The 23345-nt window shown below is 40.2% G+C and overlaps 1 protein-coding gene across 2 annotated transcripts in view; it reads right to left on the bottom strand.

Moving 5' to 3' along the window:
- Positions 1–15597, bottom strand: part of pxylp1 (2-phosphoxylose phosphatase 1) — a 29508-nt gene extending 13911 nt beyond the window's left edge. The window contains exons 1-2 of one of the 2 annotated variants that reach the window (XM_066661445.1): positions 15443–15597; positions 13362–13503 (exon numbers count right to left, since the gene is read on the bottom strand). In XM_066661445.1, coding sequence (XP_066517542.1) covers positions 13362–13446 — 85 coding nt within the window. In that variant the 5' untranslated portion in view covers positions 13447–13503; positions 15443–15597. Of the gene's footprint in view, positions 1–5978; positions 6094–13361; positions 13504–15442 lie in introns of those variants that run through there. The other variant, XM_066661452.1, reaches the window with a different exon arrangement.
- Positions 15598–23345: the final 7748 nt, after the last annotated feature.

The following is a 23345-nucleotide window of genomic DNA, read 5'->3' as shown; positions in this document are numbered from 1 at the left end:
AATCCACGTGTGCAGCAGCGGGACAGAAAAAAAAGCTTGAGTATCGATCTTTTTACAAGAGTATTGATCAATACCAAAACCAGCGTATTTGGATCAATCCGCCCACCTCTACTACAGGTATAAAAGGTTTTGTTTGAGAAGTTGTTCAGAGAGGAAAAGGAGCTACATGTTGCATTTTCCCTCCAATAAATCTTTGTTACTCACTTGATGACGACTCAGTTTTTATTTCTGTCACAATTTGGCATCATGAACAGGATGAGCAACGGACTGCGGCAGAAGGGAGAGAAGTAAACATGCACTGAGGACGCTCTCCGGCAGAGCCTTGACACAAAAGCAGGGGAAAATCCACAGAGCAAGGGAGAAGTACCGCAGGGGTGAGTGTGACTGATCGTCCCTTCGCTCGCAATCCAACCCTCGTTTACGAACATTGGTGGTGAGTGACAAACTAATTATTTGAGAATAACAGTAATTAAATTTAATCTATCCCCTCCATCTTCCCTTAAGCACTCTGCCCTGGATAAAGTTTATTGCATGACGAAATAACAAGCTGCATGGCAGTCAGGGCAGGACGCTCGACGGCGCAGTAGAGAAAGAGTAGCCTGCTCAGAGTGAGGCCTCTATTGATAGACATATCGCTAGAGAAATCGGCCCGGGCCGTGGGGAAGAGTGCTAATAGTGTTAGGTATAGGGTACGACATATTGAATAAGTAGGTAAAGGAAGGTGAGACGTGGTTGTTGGGGCTAAATTTCTCTGAGTCACTAAACCAAGTGAGAGAACAAGATGGGATCCCAATTAACAAAAAAATTATATTTTAACCCAAAGATTCACACTGCGGCTCTCTTTTGTCAGATGAGCCAGGATTGTGGCACTGATAATGTAACGCATGTGCCGCTGTGATAAAATATTTCAGAATCCCGACAACTGGGAGCCTCAATGTAAAAGAAGTTTAGAGACAGGGTGAAATAACCACTTGTGCGGTGCCCACAGGCGGTGATTAAGCATTGTGCAAACAATAAAGAAAATATATTACGGGCAGTGGGGTTTTGGATAGAAGAAGCAGAGCACAGAAAAACGGGAGGGGGCAAAACTAAACCAGTGTCTCAGTTGTTGCCGATCCTGACCTTGATTTTGCACCGCCAAAAAGACCCGCACCAGAGAACAACCAAGCAAGTGACCACCTCCACCATACGACCTACCGGACCCAGTGGACCCACTTCCAGCACTTGGCCCCTACGTCAATCTGCAGTGGGAAATCGAAGTGTTGGGCGTGAGCCAGCTCTCACTCTTCACCCGAACCCAAACCAAAACTTCAGGTAGAACTGAGGGGGGGGGGGTGATTCAGGTGATGGCCATGCTCCAGAACCCAAGCGGCTCTTTCACCATGGTGGAGGTGGCTGGCCCAGAAAGACCCCTGTTAGTACATCGATACTGGACTAAAAAAAGACAGGATGAAAGCTGCCTCTGGCCTATCTGACCGCCAACAAGTAGGAGGACGAAAGAATTTGAGGATTCTGTTATGTGTTGTCACCCGACATCGAACGAGATAAAACGCTTTTTATTCCGATGGCTGGGTTCCAGTTAATGCAAAGTGGACAGAGGCTGGCCAAAAGAAAACGTCCGCCGAGCCCACCCCACCTACGACCCTGGAGAGAACGCTGCGCATACATACATGGCGTGACATCGGGCCATGGGAATTGAGGGTGGCCAGGGCCAATAATTAGGCTGATACACAGCGCCCTACTGTGCAGTACAGCTCCTCCACGAAAACGTGCAAGTGCTCTTTTCAGTACAGGCTGAAAGAGGAGCAAACAGTGGAGCTGTTTGGCCCTCCTCCACTGATTCAGGCCACAACACTCACAGAAGAAGAGGAACTGGAGCTTGCTTCACTTCCTCAAGTATGTATCAAGTATGATGTGGGACTAAAAAACTGTGAACCAGTATCCATCACACCAAAATCCACTTACAGACCAAGCAAACTCAGTATCCTTTGAAGCCTGAAGCAATTGAAGGCATTAGACCCATGTTTCAAGCTCTTCTTGAGGCAGGGGTCATAGTGCCATGTCCAGACTCACCAATCAAAACCAGTAAAAAAGCCCAGCCAGGATGAGTGGAGGTTTGTTCAATATCTGCAAGCAGTAAATGCTGCAGTTCAAGCTCGAGCACCTGAGGCACCAAACCCTCACACTTCACAGTAATAGTGCAAATGCACTTTTCAGTGTACCGGTACATCCAGATAGCAGGTTTTGGTTCGCTTTCTCCTTTGAGGGGAAAGAATATACTTTCACCCGGCTTTGCCAATGGTATTGTGAATCTCCCACTATATGCAATGAGTCCCTGAGAGATAGCCTGGCGTCACTAACATTACCGGAAGGAGTTGTCTTACTCCAGTACGTGGATGACCTGCTCGTGGCCCTTTGTCCAGATGGTGGACGCTAAGGGAGTGTACATGACATCAGTTCTCACTCAAAAACACAGGGATAAGTTACACACAGTGGCGTACTTCTCCAGCAAACTAGACCTCGTAGCTCAGGGCCTACCAGTGTGTCTTAGGGCAGTGGCAACAGCTGAGAAAGCTCTAGTTGCTTCTAGGGACATTGCAGCATACGCTCCTTGGAACAAGGCCATTTTTTTACCACTGTGTGGCATCCCCCCTTCTTCTTACAACACTCAGACGTCTGGGGACAGAGGAGACCATTCATGTGTAATACAGGCCTCTAACTGTTCAGTTGTCTTGGGCCTTCTTTGTCGCACCTTCCTCTTTATGATGCGCCAAATGTTCTCTATAGGTGAAAGATCTGGACTGCAGGCTGGCCATTTCAGTACCCCGATCCTTCTCCTACGTAGCCATAATGTTGTGATTGCTACAGAATATGGTCTAGCATTATCTTGTTGAAAAATGCAGGGTGTTCCCTGAAAGAGATGACGTCTAGATAGGAGACGTCTAGGAGAATATGTTGTTCTAGAACCTGAACATAGTTCTCTGCATTAACGGTGCCTTTCCAGACATGCAAGCTGCCCATGCCACAAGCACTCATGCAACCCCATACCATCAGTGATGCAGGCTTCTGAACGGAGCGTTGATAACAACTTGGGTTATCCTTGTCCTCTCTGGTCCAGATGACATGGCGTCCCAGTGTTCCATAAAGAACTTCAAATTGTGACTCATCTGACCACAGAACAGTCTTCCATTTTGCCACACTCCATTTTAAAAGTCCCCTGGCCCAGTGCAAACGTCTGAGCTTGTGGAGCTTGCTTAGAAATGGCTTCCTCTTTGCACTGTAGAGTTTCAGCTGGCAACGGCGGATGGCACGGTGGATTGTGTTCACTGACAATGCTTTCTGGAAGTATTCCTGAGTCCATTCTGTTATTTCCTTGACAGTGGCATTCCTGTTTGAGGTGCAGTGACGTTTAAGGGCCCGGAGATCATGAGCATCCAGTAGAGTTTTACGTTCTTGACCCTTACGCACAGCAATTGTTCCAGATTCTCTGAATCTTTTGATGATGTTATGCACGGTTGATGATGATAACTTAAAAGTCTTTGCTATTTTACGCTGGGTAACACCATTCTGGTCTTTCTGCACTTTCTTTCTGCACAACAATGGTGGAATTGGTGATTCTTTTACCATCTTGGCTTCAGAAAGACACTGATACTCTGAGAAGCTCTTTTTATGCCCAATCATGTTGTCAATTGACCTAATTAGTGTTAATTGGTCTTCCAGCTGTTCGTTATATGCTTAATTTCCTTTTTCCAGCCACCTATTGCTACTTGTCCCAACTTTTTTGGGATTTGTTGATACTGAAATTTTGAATCAAAATATTTTTCCTTTAAAATGTTACATTTACTCAGATTAAACTTTTGATCTGTCGTCTATGTTCTATTACGAATAAAATATTGACATTTGCCATCTCCACATCATTGCATTCAGTTTTTATTCCCAATTTGTTTAGTGTCCCAACACATTTTGGAATCCGGTTTGTAGATGACTCTGCCAGCAGAGACAAAACAGGAATTAACTGAGTTGCATATACTGTCTCTGCCACAGATGTTTTACACACACAGAGCCTCCCTAGCTCATACTCAGCACAAGCTGCAGAGTTTGTTAAATGCACAACGCACACCTTGGTAGATAATCCCATCAGCAAGGGAAACGCCTTTGCAGATCATGTAGCAAAACACACAGCTTTTACAGCCCCGGTCGCCGCCACACAACTTCTTGTAAGAGGCCAAGAGAAACCCACTCTGTGGGATATTCAATTCACTGCCACTGGAGCAGAGCGAGCTCAGTGGTCCAAATCAGGGTGCATTAAGCAAATAAATGTATGGGTACGCACAGCAACAAACAGACCATACCTCCCGAAAGCATACATGAAAGGGTTAATTGCTATTGCTCATGGGAGAAGTCACATGAGCAAAGGGAGGATAATGGATATGATAGCTAGACATTGGTATGCACCCGGACTCTACACTCACCCAAACTTTTTGTTCAGCATGCCTCACGTGTGCACAAAACATACACAGGGGTGTATGATACGGGACCTCTGCAGACGAAGGTGGAAACAACCCAAGTGGACTGGACCCCACCAGGTGCTCCTAGTGACACACACGGCCGTGAAAATGGAAAGACGAGCTAGAAGGCTCCAACCTCACCTGAAGAAACTTAAGAGTGATAACGATGGTCAACCCCAAAGGGCTAGTGATGATGGCAGTAGGACTGAGCTGTCTGCTGGCCATCATAGGGACACTTTATATTTTAAACTTTATATCACTAAACATGACTTTGATGGTTCTGATGAGGTATACTTCAGACATCCAGGGAAGAATGTTTTTTGGCAGTATGCCAACTTCACAGCACACACATCAGGTGTAAATAATACTTGTTATGCTTGTGCTTTGATCCCACACACTGCAGCTGACCCGTTTGTTTTTTAAATATACACAGACACATATGACACAGTGAATAAAGCTTGGCTTAATGGTGTTCATGGGAATGCTGATGCTTTTCTTAGAGGGAAGCGAGGACAACCAGAAGCTGACGTTCAGCTCAGATTAAATTGACACCAGGGTTTTCCCAATTTGTTTCAGATGCTTTAACAGTGAAAATAACACTGACACAGATTCAGAAATGCAAAATGAGTGCATCGAATTGGAGGGTGGAGGTGAAAACTGTACCAGACTAACAGGTAATCAGACTAGTAGCCGGCAAAGGGGTTTAGAGCCTAGACAACGCAACAGCAGTGTGAATCTGGTGAGAGATTCTGGGAAGAGGTGCATTTTCCCTCCAATACGTTTTGTTACTCACTTGATGCTGATTCAGAGACTCAGTATTTTTCCTAATTGTCACAATTTCCTCTGTCACAATTTTCCACCACAACACTGATTCAAATAGTTTTGTACCTGTGCAGTCAGGCAGACTTTAAACTGCTTCAAAACATGACCGTAAGAAATATTAAACTGCCCTTGACTGCCCAAAACAGGCTATGAGGAAAAACAAATGTGCTCATGTCCTGCACTAGAGCACTAATGCACACCTTAGGTCAGATTACATGTATTCTTGCTTTTCTAAGTGAAAACAAGTTAATAACATCTTGTACACGCTCTACATATTTTTGCTCATTCTATTGCACTTTAAGTAAACAAAAAATAAAATAATATAAAAATAATAAAACATAAAAAAACATAAATAAAATATATATATAAAATATTGCCTGAGCAGAATTTATAACAACATTTATATTTTATAGCAACAAATAAAAAAGCGCTGGAATTATGTAACAAACTTATTTTCATGCAGAACCTCAACAAAACATCTGAGCAGTATTTTGTGTAAAGTTGTTCAATACTACTCGAAATGTCGGGTCTGGATTTAGAACACAATAATATCACAAAAGTAGCAGAAATACATTTTCAAACTGGCATATACCTATGTATAAATATCTATACACATCAACACAGTCAACAAACACAGCTTATACTCACCAGCAAAAAGCAGAAAAAGAGAGAAACGCAGTGTTAAACAGGCCGCCATCGAGGACACGGGTTTTTGTCTGCATGTGAATGTGTGCAAGTGTTTCAGTGTAAATGAAAATGTGAGTCTCCCCACTTCAGTCTAAGGACTATTCAGAATCAAGTCCTCCTTTTCCACTTGCTCCCACCTAGAGATGTAGTCTGACCAATCCAGACTCAAGAGGTGAGAGAAGAGCCAATGGCAGGTCACTTCAGTCCAGCACCAGGATGACAAAGAGGACTTTGTAACCTCACCACAGAGGATACTAAACACACACAGAGAGAGAGAGAGAGAGAGAGAGAGAGAGAGAGAGAGAGAGATTCTATGCATAACATTAGTAAGACAATTAGCTTGGTTATTTTAGTTAGATTAGTTTAGCCCTACCCTTGTCTTAAAAAGAATCAGGTTTGTTGCTGGTGTAACTAGTTGAGCAGGGTCATGCTGGCCCATTGGAAACCATCTAAAAATGGCCTTAATAGCAGCTGAAATTTTAAAATGATGTAAAACCTTGAAAAATTATGCAAGACACTGAAAAACAGCCAAAAATCTACTTCAGATTTTACCTATTAACTATAATAAAGAGACCATAGCTTGTACAGCACATACAGCCTCATTAAAGATGTGTGCTTTTTGACCCTGTGTTTTGTACATGGCGTATGTGTGAGTGGAGGCCTGGTGCAGTAAAACAGTAGGGAGTTGTTATAGCTGCATTAAAACACCATTTAAATGACCAATGGCAAATGTGTTCTTCCACAGAATGACCACTGTTACGACCCACGACTCGTAATGAGAGCTAAGGTAGCACGAGGTCTAGCATTTATCTTAAAGTGAATAAGACACGTTTAAATGAACAGTACTCTATTTAACAGATAATAATAATTCTGCCAGGTATGTGTTAAAAATAATTTTTTTCCAGTTGTAGGTGTCTCTCTTGTATTTTAGAAATGTATGCTGCACATAAAATGCACAAAAAAAAAAACATCAAACTATCACATGATTTATTCTTAATTTGTTTTATTTTTCATGGGCCCCATGTTGGGGACAGATTGTCGAGTTTCAGAGCACAAATAAAGTAAACAGATGGAAAAATTGTTACTACATTGTTACATTGTTACTACTAAATTGTTACTATTATTTCATACACAGCTTCTTTCCCTGCACTGGAGAGAGTCTCACAGTACTCAGAAGCACAGAAGCCCATCACCTCTTTGCATCAGGGGGCATAAAGTATCCCACATAATGCATAATGAGGAGAAAAAGACTGTTAATCTGTCTGCCATTTGTCTGCTCTTGTGACAGAATCTGAGAGAGTTACTCATATAAGCTTCTGAAATAGTTTAATATCACTCGTGAGTTATAGCATGAAGGAGAGTACAGACACAAGCCAGACGTCAACATTTTTTTTTTATGAATTTTTTTTTTTTCCTTCTCCTGTAATGTTATTATTTTGGGAGATACATGTTTTGACAATACAAACAGTGTGGTCAGTAGAGCTTGTTAAAACTTTCTAGACCTCCTAGGAAATCACGCATGTATCACATGGGGCTATAGGGAAAAATGACAAAACATATCAAAAACAGCTGGAGAGGTTTGAATCATGGGGACTGTGGGAATCTGAAGAAAGAACACATCTGGTTTGCATCAAGTCATTTTTAAAAAGGAAAAAAGATTTTCAGCCAAAGAAAAATGACTCAGCAAAACGTTACCTCTCCTTAATGTGTGTGTAAACACTACAGCACACATTGTCTGAGCAGGTAAAGGGAGGTTGCATCTATTTGGGTATATTTTTAAATAAATACTTTTTTGTGTAAATTATTATTGTAGCATTTCTGCCTCTGCTTCAGAATTTTATGATATGAAACCTCCACAGAGGGCTTTTATTTTGAAATTACTAATATGAAAGACAGAAAAGAGAGAAAATAAGATTAAGCTAGGCAATGTTAACTTAGACAGATTTTACAGTTGTAAAGAACATTCGCAGTGTACTATAAAGCCTGCACAACTCCAAGCTCTATTTATATTAACGCCATACTGAGACCACGGAAAGCCACAGCAGGGCACGAGACTTGAAATTACACAAAGAAAGACAATCTTTCAGTAAACAAACAAATACTAATGTTACTGCAGCTAACATTACCATCTTTACACTTTTCAGTGAATCTCCTCTAGCAAAACCAGCCTGATATAAACCATATTTAACCACCACCATTTTGATTAAAAAACAACTTACTCATGTAGAATTCTCAATAACTGTAACAGATTACATTATTTTGTAATTTAATCACATAACTACTCAATACTCCCTGACCATGTGTAAAAGCTTTGTATTAAAATATTCCTGATATTCCATGAGTTTGTTCAAATATATCCCCAAGAAGAGGAAGATGCCTGATGAGGAAAATAATCAGGTATCTTTATCTATGGTGGGGTTTTAGCTATGAAGGAAAGGGATGTGAAAAAGGGGAAAGAAATGCATATTTGTGATCCCCCGGGTTTGCCATCGTGGCTGGAAAAACTTCTGGAGGAAACGCTGAATCGTAAAAATTCACACATTCTCAAGCTTTTGTCATTTTATGGTAGCTGTTGCATAATTGTTGTAATTACTGTCAACTGTGACTTAGGCTTATTTGAAAATTTAAACTATTGGTTCTACAAAAATAGCACAAACAAACACATGCTGGTGTTAAGTCAGCATCACAATTCTGTTCCAAGAACCAAAGCAGAGGAGGCACAGTGTCTGGTTTTGAACAGATTAGACATCTTTGGCCCATTGTGCATTCGACCACAGTTCCTACCAGAGTTCTTGGAACAGTGATTTCTTATTAAACCATTGGAAAAATGCTGAGCTTTCGCCCTCTGATCTTCTCAGTCTGTCAGCAGCTTAGAGTCAGCTCAGACCTTTACGTACACTCTCAGAAAAAAAAAGGTACTATACAGGTACATTATTGGTCACTAAAAAGATACAAAATTTGTAAATGTATCTTTAAAAAGGTCCAGCAGTAGTTTTAAAGTCCAGTTCCCTAAAGGTACATTACACTCTTTTCTCCAGAAGGAGAGGGGAACATTTCTTATCTTTCACTACAGAACTGTGTAAAATAAAAGAACATTATTTAAGTCCTGGTGATGAAGTGGAGCGTATGAAATCAACACACATTTAAAATCTACAATTATAATAAAATAATAGTAAAAATGGTAACAAAAGTTATCACCACAGGGGCTATTTTTCTGACAGTGTAGGGCAGGTATATAATACATGAATTTGTCCTCATTTACACAGGCTCAAATAAACTCATCCAATTACAGCAGGACAGATATTCTGCAGTCTGAACAGCAAATATCTGATTACTGTGGTCTCAACATCCACATCTTTAAATAAACTCAGTCATTCTCTCTCCTCTCCTTTCTACCAAATCGTCGGGGTTCAGTGGAGTGTACAGATGCAGATTGTCTGCAGTCATATCGTCCAGGTGTACGGTGCAGGTTGGTGGTATCTGAGGTAATTCCCTAATATCCCACAGAATGTAAAACACTTTTGGGGGTTTACTTAATACGCTTCAAAAAACATGGGGTAAAACAATTCTAATTTCGTGCTGCTTCTTCCGTAGAGTGCTGAGAATTTAGAATCGCCCTGCCCCCTGAGTCTCTCCAATCACAGCAGTTGACCTGTGTTTATGTGAGAGCTCAAAGACGAAGGTAAATGCAGCAAAACAGACATAACAAGCGTGGTGAAATAAGAGCACTGAGTAAAAACTGAGATAACAAGAAAGGAGAAGAAAGAGAACCGAGTGAAAATGGCTAAAAACCAGAGCTCCTCTCTCCTCATGGCTGTGCACTTGGGATTCAGGTGAGCAGCAAGCGCCTCATTATCATTTAAAGGAACAGGCACTGAACACTGCGGTGGGGTTTGATCCTTGTGGTGCCAAATCCTCTGGCTGTGTGAGATTTTACAGCATGGCAAATACAGACTCTGAATCACCTGCATACACTCAGTTATGTGAATCAATTTGGAACCTTCCACAATAACTGTGATAATGATTTACTCTGAAGAGCTCCAAGATAACATCAATTTACCCCACCCTTAAAATGAACCTCATACTTCCTCTGAGTTTCCTTCCACAGACACTTTCCCTCTCTAGCCTAAAGCTAACAACTTCCTCTCTGAGCTCCTTCAAAAACTGGAGCAAACTGCCCCCTCATTACTGAGCCTGAAGAAAGAGAAGAACTTACATTCACCGCCCCCCATACTTTCTCTCTCTCTCTCAAACTCTTATCTAACTGAGCTTTCTACCATTGTAAGTCTAGCCACACTTCACTGAACTCATAGTGTGTGGGTGTGTGTGTGAGGGGAGGGTGAGAGAATGTAAAAGACAGTGAAAGAGATAGGAGAGTCAGAGACAGAAAACAAGGAAGCAAGAGAGAGAGAGAGAATTTAAGATGGAGTTCTGTCCTACATTCAGCTGGCTTTCAAACCCTGTTAGTAAAAGATGAATAAGTAATGACCTCACAAGGGGGTAAGAGAAACACAGAGAGAGAGAGAGAGAGAATTTGGAAAAAAGTTGAAGATATTGAACAACAATCAAAAGGGTTTTCTAAAAATTCACAGGTGAAAGTGAAGCCTGCATTTCAAAGACCGAACACTGTCAGTGAAAATGTCCCCCAGCACAAGGGGGATCTTTACTAGATGGCTTTGCAGGAACAGTACATAATATTTAAAGGAACAGTACGCAATATTTTTACCTTAAAACTGCAGCTTCAGAATCAATTTGATGCTTCATTGACCTGTAATAGTGAGAAGTGTCTTTGCCATTGCTACTGTGGACTCAGCACTCCGGAAACTACACTATGTAACTTGTACAGGAGGGCAGAAATCCACAATACCCCCTTCTCCCACCCCTTTGATTTCAGTACAGTGAAGTAAAAATTATTTACAATAGCGGGAGGCCCAAGAGCAAAAACCTTATGCCGTGAATCACTGTGGGCTTAGTAAAGAAGTGTGATGATCTCACACTAAATTACAATGTGATTGGTCAGGATTCTCAGAGATGACTGTTAAACACGCTGTGATTGGTCAGAGGACCCATTTTCATATTGTAGCCTTGTGCGATATTAGTAATGCATAGTTAAACATTGAGATAATGATTAACAGGCCGTGTCTTTACACCGCAGCTCTATTACTCACACTAGAAGATAATAAGCTACTCACTGTTTATAGTCGTTGATGGAACAAAACATTGTTTCTCCGTTTTGTTTTTTTTTGTTAATCTGTCAACACAAATCTTTCTTTTTCCATATTGTAGTACGCAAAAGTAGTATGCATATATGACATTATGTTAAATACTTCTACATTAATTCCCATACATTTTTTTTTGTTCCTTCTCTAAAAAAGGTGACAAGTATTTGTTAAACAACAAATATACACACACATACATACATACATACATATATATATATACACACACACACACACACACACAATACATAGACAAATAGACAAACAATACAACACCTCCTAATCACTGTATTCAGGCGTTTTATTCAGTCCCATTGCCACAAGAGTCAAAACCAAGAACCCCAGCAGTCTGCCTTTACAAACATTTGTGAAAAAATTTGTCGTTCTAAAGAGCTCCCACAAGTCAGTTTGAGGAATTCCTTCCCTCATAGGTAATCCACAATCAAATGTGAGTCATATTTCTTGTAGAGTGAAAGCATTTAGGAACCACAGCAACTCAGCCACAACATGGCATTCCATGTAAAATTACAGAGAGGTGTCCTAGAATGCTAAGTTGCACAGTGCACAAAAGATGAGTTCCAAACCTCCAGAGGCATTGGTTTCCATGGCCAAGCAGCAGCACACAAGCCATATGTCATCAGAAACATTGGAGTGGTGTAAAGACTGCAACCACTAAAGCAGTAGAACTCTGTTCTGTGAAGCAAGGAACCACACTTCTCTATCTGCCAGTCTAATGGAAGAGTCTGGGTGTGAACTGGAAAGTTTGGTGGGATAAGGCTATGGAGTGGTTTTTCGGAGCATGGCCGAAGCCCCTTACTTCCAGTGAAAGGACATCATAAGACTATTTAGATGATTGTATGTCATAGAAGGTTCTGTAGCAGTTATATGTAGAGGTCCCAATACATTAGTTAAAACAGCACTGTGTGTATACAAGTGATCTCATTTGTTTTATGTGTACTGTGTTGTAACATATCATTAATTATTAATCACCTTCATACTGCACCAGCAGAGACAATTATGCTCATGTGGGGAGAGATAAAAGAGATAAAAAGCGAGTGAAAGAGAACGAGAGAAAGAGAAACTGAAGTGAAAGTGTAAAAACCTGTGTTTGAGAGGTAAACAAAAGTGAATAATAGAGAGAGAGAGAGAGAGAGAGAGAGAGAGAGAGAGAGAGAGAGAGAGAGAGAGAGAGAGAGAGAGAAACAGTCCAAATTCAAAGATCATCAAGTTCATCAAATGGTGCACAAACCCACCCACACCCTCGTGCACAGGGCCACTGCCAGACTCATTGCCTTAACATCAACATTAACAAGAATGGCAACAACATCTTGAAATACAGAACTGTTCCATTTACAAACCACAGCTACTCCGGTCTGAACACACTGCACAGCCACTGCCGGTTAACCATCAGCCCAACCCAGACTGAACATACACACACACACACACCTACCTTTCTGACCCAGAGGACACATATCACACAACAGACCTCATTAACACTGAGTCGTAGCTGTTTAAATAGTGCAATTAAATCAAATCCTGGTGCAATGAGCTATTTTAACAAATGATTTCCTCAAGATCATAACGAAACCAAATCATCTTATTTGGTGTGTGATTGTTCTTAGGTCGCTGAAACTGTTTATTTCTCAGCGTTTACATTTGACTTCAGAGTCGTCTTAATTATAGTCAAAACAGAGCATGTCCAAACCACAGACACTGTGTTATTATTTGGTACTAGCTGCTTGAGTCACTTGGTCTGCCTTGTCGTTTAGGTTGCTTCCATGTGGCAGAATAACATGGCTACAGCTTGGTAGTGTGGTACATGAACACACAGTAGGGACATAACAAAATAAAAATAATATACAAAAAAAACACAAAAAAGTTCTGAATGTAGATTTTGATTAATTTTTCGATTCATTGCTCAGCCTTATTTTTGTGTAAAGCAGAAACAGAGAGCTCCATGTTAAAGCCTCAAAGAGCTGCAGGATTTACAGCAGGATCCAGATACAATTACTGTTATATATAGATGTCTAGTCTTTAGGGGAAACACCTTTGTTTGTACAGAGAATAGAGTCTAATAGGTGTGATAATCCCAAAGGACATACTCTTTCTCTCACACACTACTCACAGTGTTGGAGGCTGAAGCTGAGCACAGCTAGCACCAGCCCCACCGCCAACAGCAGGATGAAGCGGTTCCGAGCCAACATTCTCATCTGATTGGTCCATTCACCTGTCCATCACTCATCTGTGCACCGCCCACTTTCTTCTGCCTAAGACACACACACACACACAAAAATACAGCATGAATAATACAAATATGTAAGCTTTTAATATATATTACAACAATAAACAAGCAATCTACTGAGTATTTAGACTGTAGCTTAGTGCTGTAGGTGCAGTTATACCATGAAATTTGAATTATCAAAAATACCTTGTTAAATAATAAATTGTGATGGCTTTCCTTCCCAGAAAATACACACAGACACGCTACCACTGTACACTCTCAGAGAAGGTAGATGGTAGATATATATTATTGTCACTGAAGAAACAAACAGTAAGTACCTTTAAAAAAGGTACAACAGTGGTGTAAAAGTCCAGTTGTGTTCCCTAAAGGTACATTACATTCTCTTCTCCAGACAGAGAGGGGGATATCTGAAATTATTCATTATGGAACACATGTAGCGCACACACACAGACAGCAGTGAGCTCCCAGTAATTTCAGATCATTCCAAACTAGTATGTTGTAATTATGGTTAAATATAAACACCATGATCACCAGGTCCATGCTTTAAATCTAAGCTGTTCACACACATCTTTCCGAGAATCGCACTGCATTCTAACGCATTTCACCTATAATGCACTTATACTCTCTTACAAAGTGTGTGTGAACTTGGTAAAAGCCAATCAGATGTGGGAAGCTACTAATTTAATTTATTGATATCTTATCCTTATGATCGTTTTAAGGTAACACACAGAATAACACTTTAGTATTAATTGTGTCTTGGCTGAGCAATAATGCATTAGTGCGCTAAAAGCTAGCTCAGGTACAACTTTAAGGATGAAAAAAAGTGTTAAAAGAGCCAACTACATCACAACTATATACACACAAGCTTTTTAACAGCTTATTCTATTATTAACCATGTCATCATCCATACATTTAAGAAGAGGAAACTGGTTGTGTTTCCTTGAGACAACATAATGCTACGGCGGGTTTAACAGAATGAAACCGAAGAGATCTGTCTATTTAAAGCATGTTAACTCATGTTAAGGATTCTTTAGGCTTGGAGCGTCTCAAAGAGTATCAGCTCAGCCCAGTGGGCACGGGTCAGTTGGAGAAGCACTGCTCTGGCGTCAGCCAACGGTGGAAATGTGGTTGAATTTGAACAGTTTTGGACATATTTTTCCTCATATTCATGCAATGTCCTCACTGTGGTTGTTTAACAAGGAACTATTAGGTCATTTTATAAAATGGAAATGGTTGAGTACACAATTCATGCATCCATTGTCTGTAACTGCTTTTCCAGTTCAGGGTCGCGGTGGGTCGGGAGTACATAATGTAAATTAAAATTAAATGGAACCGTATCTTTTTTTGTTCTAGTCCTAGCTCATATTATAAAAAGCTCAAGTTAAAAATATATATTTAATTTAAAATTATTTACTCCATATTTTTGAAGCTCTAAATGCTTAAAATGTAATAATAAAATATAGGATATTTTTAATCACGGATATATTTAGGTACAAAAATATGCATATATTTTAATTTGAAGACGTCCAACTATATATAAACATCAGATACATTATTGTACTTAAGTACATGCGCTTGAGGTAGCTGTAGTAATTATCGACCGTTATTTTATCACGATAACGATACAGTATCGCCTCAACGCTTACACATGCACCCGAGCTAAAACCCGGTGAGTCCAGTTTTGTGTGATTTCTCTGAGCTGTACTTTGAGCGGATGCCTTTAAACAGCTCTGATAATGTAGTTTGTAGGTCCCAACGTCCAGTAAAATATAAACCAAACCTATACAAACACAAAGCCCTATCCAGACAGAATGCCCACGTATGCAGCTTTATCAGAGAAAACCGTGTCCAAAAGCAGATTGTTCTGTAGGAGCCCCTCATGCCGTAACAAAGCCACTACAGCAGGGAAGAATGTTACGCCAATGTTTATAAAGCAGTGTTTAAGAAATAAAGAGCTGTTTTACCTGCACTCCCCGCTCTCTCCACACACGGCTACACGCCGGCAGTCTTCCTCCACACACAGCGGCGGGCAGACATTTCTGCTCCTGCCGGGCATCTACTACTCAGCCGAGTTACAGGAGGTCTTTCTGGGGGATTTTTCGATTATATGGCGCCACTTGCTGGCTGCTGGAATCAAAGCAAAAATGGTGGTTCTTTGGCTGCCCCTGTTAATGCTTTTTACTTGGACCTTTTAAATCGTTAACTGAGTAAACACTGGTACACACGGATTTACATAGAATATGTTGCACATATGAACATTTGCTGTTAAAAATCTGCATTTTGACATATTAAAAACATTGAAAAAAATGTCTGCTTAAGAATGTTTTACCCAGACCACCTAGTTGTGATGACTGGTTGCAGCTGGAGCCCACCAGAAGCTTTTTGACATTTGAGACTGAGTGACTCACTGAGACGTTGTGTTGAAACATGAATGTAAAAGAGCAAAAGGAAGGTTTGCAGCAGATACCCTCTAGCTAATTCTTTCCATTGATTAGTTTGAAACACTCCCACACACGCACATATAAATATATATAGGACGTTTTAGAATGTAACCATTCTGGGTTAAATAGTTTCATTCAAATGTATATTAGTTTTTTTTTGTTTTTTGTTTTTTTGAAACAGATTCACATGGCATGTTTGCATATTCTCTCACAGGGTATAAATCTGGTCTGAATGAAAGGTTGCAGAAAATGTATCATCGATGCCCAGGGCAATAATTAAGAATGTAATTTTTGAATAACAGAATTAGTCTAAATTACTTATTACAATTACCCCATTGCTACTGATTATTATTCAGAACTTATTAGTAGCACAACTAAAAAGGCACAGCTTAACAAACAATTAAGGCATTTATTAATTATTAAGGCAATTAATTGAAGGCATATGCCAATTTAAATGTTCAATATATCTATTGAACTGCAGATATCATGAAAACAATAACATCAAAACAAATTAAAATTGACGAAATGTGAAATTTTCATTTCTGGACATTAACTGAAACACAGTCCTCTCATTTTGATTGAATTAATACGTTTTCTTTAACTGTTTCAATGAAATCCATGACATAACTGGACAAGCCTTAGGGGGTTGGCATTGCATGGTCCTGTCCTTTGGAATATACAGGGTGGGCCATTTATATGGAAACACCTTAATAAAATGGGAATGGTTTGTGATGGGCGGCATGGTGGCACAGCAGGTAGTGTCGCACACACACAGCTCCAGGGGCCTGGAGTTTGTGGGTTCGATTCCCGTGCCGGGTGACTGTCTGTGAGGAGTTGGTGTGTTATCTTCGTGCCTGCATAGGTTTCCTCCCTCCAAAAAAAAAAAAAAAAAACACATGTTGCAGATGGATTGGCGACTCAAAAGTGTGTGTGTGTTGCCCTGTGTAGGACTGGCGCCCCCTCCAGGGTGTATTCCTGCCTTGCGCCCAATGATTCCAGGTAGGCTCTGGACCCCCCACAACCCTGAATTGGATAAGTGGTTACAGATAATGAATGAATGGTTTGTGATATTAACTTCCTGTTTGTGGCACATTAGTATATGGGAGGGGGGAAACTTTTCAAGATGGGTGGTGACCATATTGAAGTTGGCCGTTTAGGATCCAACTATTGTTTTTTCAATGGGAGGAGGGTCATATGGCACATCAAACTTATTGGGAGTTTCACAAGAAAAACAATGACGTGCTTGGTTTTAACATAACTTTATTTTTTCATATATTTATTATTTACAAGTTTCTGACCACTTATAAAATGTGTTCAAAGTGCTGCCCATTGTGTTGGATTGTCAATGCAACCCTCTTCTCCCACTCTTCACACACTGATTGCAACACCACAGGAGAAATGCTAGCACAGGCCTCCAGTATCCGTACTTTCAGGTGCTGCACATCTCGTATCTTCACAGCATAGACAATTGCCTTCCGATGACCCCAAAGATACAAGTCTAAGGGGGTCAGATCTGGAGACCTTGGGGTCCCACGATGACCAATCCACTTTCCAAGAAACTGTTCATCTAGGAATGCTCGGACCTGACACCCATAATGTGGTGGTGCACCATCTTGCTGGAAAGACTCAGGGAACGTGCCAGCTTCAGTGCATAAAGAGGAAAACACATCATCATGTAGCAATTTCGCATATCCAGTGGCCTTGAGGTTTCCACTGATGAAGAATGTCCCCACTATCTTTGTATCATGAACTTTTCACAAACTGAACCTGCCCCCCCCCACCCCCCTTTCCCCCTTGAACACACCTCCTACTGCTTTTTGTCTACATCACTGAAACTATTTATGTGTATTGCTTTGTGTGCTAAAGGTGTTGTTTTTTTCAAGATCACACACTGTGCTTCTTAAGGCACAGTCTGGGACCTTAATTTTTTTTTTTACCACCACTTCCCCGATGTTAATCTAGCTGTTTCTTCCAACTGCACGATGGTGCGGGTAACATGCTGCAGTGGCGTCTGTTGCACACACCTAACCCCTGTTTATGTAAGTGTACAGACGGAAGCCAATTTCGCTGCAATGTTGTACTTGTATAACTTTGTATGTGACAATAATGATCCTATCCTATCCTATCACATGACACTCTTCCCATTGAAAAAACAAAAGTTGGATCCAAAATGGCCGACTTCAAAATGGCCGCCATGGTCACCACCCATCTTGAAAAGTTTCCCCCCTCCCATATACTAATGTGCCACAAACAGGAAGTTAATATCACCAACCATTCCCATTTTATTAAAGTGTATCCTTATAAATGGCCCACCCTGTACTTTCTGTCTGGTTACTGTTTAGAATGCTGCATAAGGGTGCCCTCTGCTGTAGATTTAAGAGAAAATAGAACAGAACAAACCAGACTAGTCACTAGTCCCAAGTTGCAAAAGCTAATTTCAGAACCACCCACACTAAAAACTGATTGGCTGGCTGACAGACTCTTTGCAGAGAACAGGCCAACCAGAACCCTCTCTGTTTTGCATGCACTTCATGAATATGCATCACACTCAGATGTCTTCTTTAGGATTTATCAGCTTTAGAACAGCGATATTCAGAAATGAGTGCAAACTTTGTTAAAGCTATGTTAATGAGTCACAATACTGTCATATATTTGGAAAAAAACTGTATTTTAACAGTGGTCCTCAGATTAATATACGGCAGTGATGAGCTGATTGGGGTAAAAATAAAAAGTGAGACAACAGTAGGTGAATTAAGACATCCTCTTTCCCCCAGACACACAGCAGGTAGTGCCGCAGTCACACTGCTCCAGGGACCTGGAGGTTGTGGGTACGAGTCCCGCTCCGGGTGACTGTCTGTGAGGAGTTTGGTGTGTTCTCCCTGTGTCTGCGTGGGTTTCCTCCGGGTGCTCCGGTTTCCTCCAACGATCCAAAAACACACATTGGTAGGTAGATTGGCGACTCAAAAAAATGTCCGTAGGTGTAAGTGAATGTGTGTTGACCTGTGGAGGACTGGCGCCCCCTCCAGGGTGTGTTCCCACCTTGCGCCCAGTGATTCCGGGTAGGTTCTGGACCCACTGCGACCCTGAATTGGATAAGCGGTTTCAGATAATGAATGAAAATCAATGTATGCGTCCTTTTCCCCTGTTCCAGTTCTTGTCCTAAGCTCTAAGGCATTCCTTGAAGTGTGCGTGAGGGTTCAAGGGTTGAACTAGAATACACTTTGCCTTGTGTACCTTCAGTTGTGTACATTACTAAGGTTTAAACACCATTCAGTGTTTTATAAGTGTCTCAAAAAGAAATGTGTTGAAAGTTAAGATCATTTATCAGAATCTGTTGAAGGTGTTTCTGAGACCCACAGACCTTTCAATTTCTGCTCTGTATTTTACAAAACCTACCGTAAAATGCTGCTAACACACTCACATTGCCGGAATTTATTTTACTTGTGGTGACCACAAGCTGAAGCCCACAATGTACCTCATTATATTTTAAGGTGAAGACATGTTTTAAGCTTAGTGCTAGGGTTAGGATTAAATGAATGTTTATGTAATGTCCCCACGATTAACAGACACATATTGTATCTAGCTGAGTGTATGGCAGTCATGAGAGACAAAGTGCTGCACGTGGATCCAATAATAAATCAACATACCATTGTTATCATGAGACTGTGTGTAAGCATAATGTGGTGTGTGTGACTCACTGCCCTTACATGAACTTCTGTAATTTGTACTGTTACAGTGCACAAATAATATATATTCTGTGTTGCGCCAACAGTTACTGCTTCAGAATCTAAGAGCAGGCGTATGTTTTAGAAAACACAATGCTTGATTATTTCTGAGGTCTACAAGCTCAGGGCCAATATGATATTTTGTCATTCACTATTATATTTTATGTCAGATTGGAAAAAAAATGTTTTACCTCTTTGCTACACCCTTATTTTTAAGGAGTGATTAAAAAGGTTAGGATTACAATTTTCTTTGCTTGTCATTTTTTTATCCATGTTGTGCGTGATGCTAGAGCACTTCTCGTGCAAAGTTTAAAGGCCTGAAATCGATCTGCAGACTCCCCTGGAAACCTATTCATAGCAGCAAAGAGACAAAGTCTAACAGACACAGAGGATACAGAGAGATAAATTATCTGCAGGTCAATTTTTTTAATCCAAATTCAACATTTAGTTTTTTTTTTGTTTTGTTTTTGGAAGAAAAGAGCTTCAGAATCGAGGGTTCAGTGCTGTTTAGTTTCAAAGGTTGCCAGATGAACGTGTGTGTGCTCCTGTAGCAGCTCCAAAACGTGACAAAAAACATGAATGTCCTGGCACTCAGTGCAGACTGGAGGCGTAGGAGAACGTGTCCAGTCTGAAAACGGACATGGTGAGAGGACACGGTGAGAGGATGTTTATTTTGAGAAACACAGTGTCTCATATTATATATATATATATAGTATATTTAGATTTTATATTTATATATAAAGAAAGTTTTAATATTAAACACAATGAAAAAAGTAAAAAAAAGTATAAAGATGCCATTTCCACAAGATGTAATTTGTCTCATTATTTTTACATCAACTCATACCTTAAACTCAGAGAAAAGAGGGAATAAGGACTATGATCGAAAAAGCACTCTATTCCTATCTTCCAAAATATGGAATATTATGATGTTCAATGGAAAGAAAACACCAATGTTTTCAGGTTGAAATTACAGTATAAACTCAAGCTGTGGAGAACGAACTCTGGCCTAGTGTTGGGATGTCGTGGTGGTTTATTTGGAAAAGTTCCTCCAGGTGCAGGATTTGGGGTCAAATGTCTGCTTTACTGTGTAAACTGCTGGAGGGAGACAATGAAAAACAGTCTAATTTTCCCTCAAACTTTCAACTGCTCAGTGTCTGAGTTCAGAGAAAAACTCTGTCTCTGTCTACAGCACTATTCCAGAACCCTACAGATGGGAATACACAGGAAAATAACATTTACTGCAGAAAACTCTATCTTCAGTGATTGAGGTTTATTTTCTAAATAACTGACTCTAGAGAAAATGGGACTGCTCAAAGCCAACGCACACTATTTGGTGTTGCGCTAAAACTGTTCCCCTCAGATAAACAACACTTAAAGCTTTCATCTTTGAGAGAGATCAGCAAATCAGGCTTCAGTCTCATTTCAGATCTGAACACACCCACAGCTGTTTACCCTTCCACTGTAAGAAGAACAGCCCATCACTGTGTGTCTGGAAGGATTCTATACGAACATACATTTGTCCCACCCAGTTACTCCTGAAGAGCTCCGATAATCATACACATCAACAACTATCCTACATACAAACACTGCAAGGTGGAGACATATTAACACCAAGCAGACCAGCCACGTTCACTGTCATTTTCACACACTGACACTCATTTTCAAATGAATGGGTTTGTTCTGTTTCCGTGTTGTTCTAAGTACATCAACAAAGGCAGATTATACCTAGTTCAGATTACAGTTCTCGGTCACATTACACCTCATCACAGTTTTCCATTGCCCAGGACAGAGGATACCAGTGTGTGTGTACCAGGAATATATCACATTGTGGGGATGAAAACTCACTCATGTTATTGGGTGAGTCTCGTCTCTATTTTGCTTTTTGCTTTTTTTTTTTTTTTGGACAGTCGCTCTGCCCAGGATGCACTGTTATAAAAACTGTCACTGTGGTCATACTTTTAACTGACTCTGTGGTGGTACCTAATTGTACCTTATTCTATTATAATTGTAGATATTAAAATTGTGTTGATGTCCCATTTCAATTCCAGGACTTATGTTATTTTATTTTACACAGTTCTATAATGAAAGATTATAGATATCCCCCTCTCCTTCTGGAGAAGAGAATGTAATGTACCTTTAGGGAACACAGCTGGACTTTAACACAGCTGTTGTACCTTTAAAGATACATTTACACTGTTTATATCATTAGAGACCAATAATGTACCTCAACTGTACCTTTTTTTCTGAGAGTGTCGCCCAATTTATACTTCTGCATTGACCCTACAAGCCTTAGCCTACGTCTTGCACCCAGTGATTCTGGGTAGGCATGGGACCCACCTCCATCTTGAAATGAATAAGCAGTTGCCTAACAATGAATGAATATATCGTTTGATCAAATGATTGACAAAACAATTGCTCCAAAATTACATTTTATTTTGATTTATAGATAAGAAGAAAAGAAGGTTTTGCCTTCTCTTGTAAAGTTGTAGACTTAAGTTGCATTCATAAAAACTTGGTACTGGCTTAGAAATATGGTTATTATATTTTGAATTGAAAAGTTTAAACATCCCCCTCCAGTTACTGAATAAACACTAATATATCATCTCCATTCACCAAAATTACAAATTTAAAAATGATTTCCAATAAAAAAATTCCATAATATTTTCAAAGTATCTATATGTATCTATAGTTTAACTTCAATCAGTACACATGGATCTTTGAATAAGCAATTAGTTCCTGCTTCTATCTTCACCCATCCCTAACCCCTAACCCTAGCTGCTTATTTCTATGATGTAAATAAACCAGTCAGCCTGATTCCGCCCATCTGAAACTGTATTTGGAACACTGCAGTTTCAAAGCAGAAATGCTCAGCTTTGGCATTGACTGCTTATTGCATTAACTATACACCTTCTAGCACAGAATCACCACCAAACTCAAGGTTTTGACTGCAGAGGGTCTTTTTCCAAAGAACCATTTTGGCAATTATGTTTAAGAGTGTGCTTGTTCACATTTCTAAACAGAGGTTTGATCTGGAAATAGACATGAGGAAGACTGTTTTCTATACACCTCAGACAGAGCAAGGTGTTTATTTTCTCTTTGTCTGCAGCTCTGAACATGATTCAGCTGGTTTTAAATCTCTAGGCGAATACACAGTGGTGCAGGACAATCATGGTAAACAGATTCTAACGGATTATTCTATTCTTCTTTCCTTTAACGAAACAGGCAACACCAAATTGATAATTGGTGTTCACTTTAAAGAATAAATATTATTAAATGGGTCTTGGCTGGAACAGAATTTTAATGTGAGACTTACATACATGCAGGAACAGATTATGATCATTTGGTGCCTCGGGATTTAGAGTTATGGTGCCCTGTCATAATAATATCTGTAGACAATACCCTCTCTAACACAAACTTAATAATAACACAAGAGCTTGCTGTGATTTTGCTGAGGATTTGCCCTCTTCATTTTTAACCAATTATCTAATCTTCTAATTCTAGTTTACTTGCATATACACCATTTTTCTGGAATGTATAAAATGGAGTAACAATAGCAGCAACACTTCTACTGGGTAGGTTTTAGACTTGATTTGGGGACAACAAAAACATTAGTGAGAATGATTAGCTCTGGATAACCAACAAAATTTCATCCCAAAGGTATGTGATGGAGCTTTAGAGAGCACAATGTTCCAGACTATTGT

The sequence above is a fragment of the Hoplias malabaricus genome, chromosome 1 (genome assembly GCF_029633855.1).
Source record: "Hoplias malabaricus isolate fHopMal1 chromosome 1, fHopMal1.hap1, whole genome shotgun sequence".
Lineage (NCBI taxonomy): Eukaryota > Metazoa > Chordata > Actinopteri > Characiformes > Erythrinidae > Hoplias > Hoplias malabaricus.
Note: the sequence above shows the minus strand (reverse complement) of the source record. Positions and strands in the feature narration are given on the sequence as shown.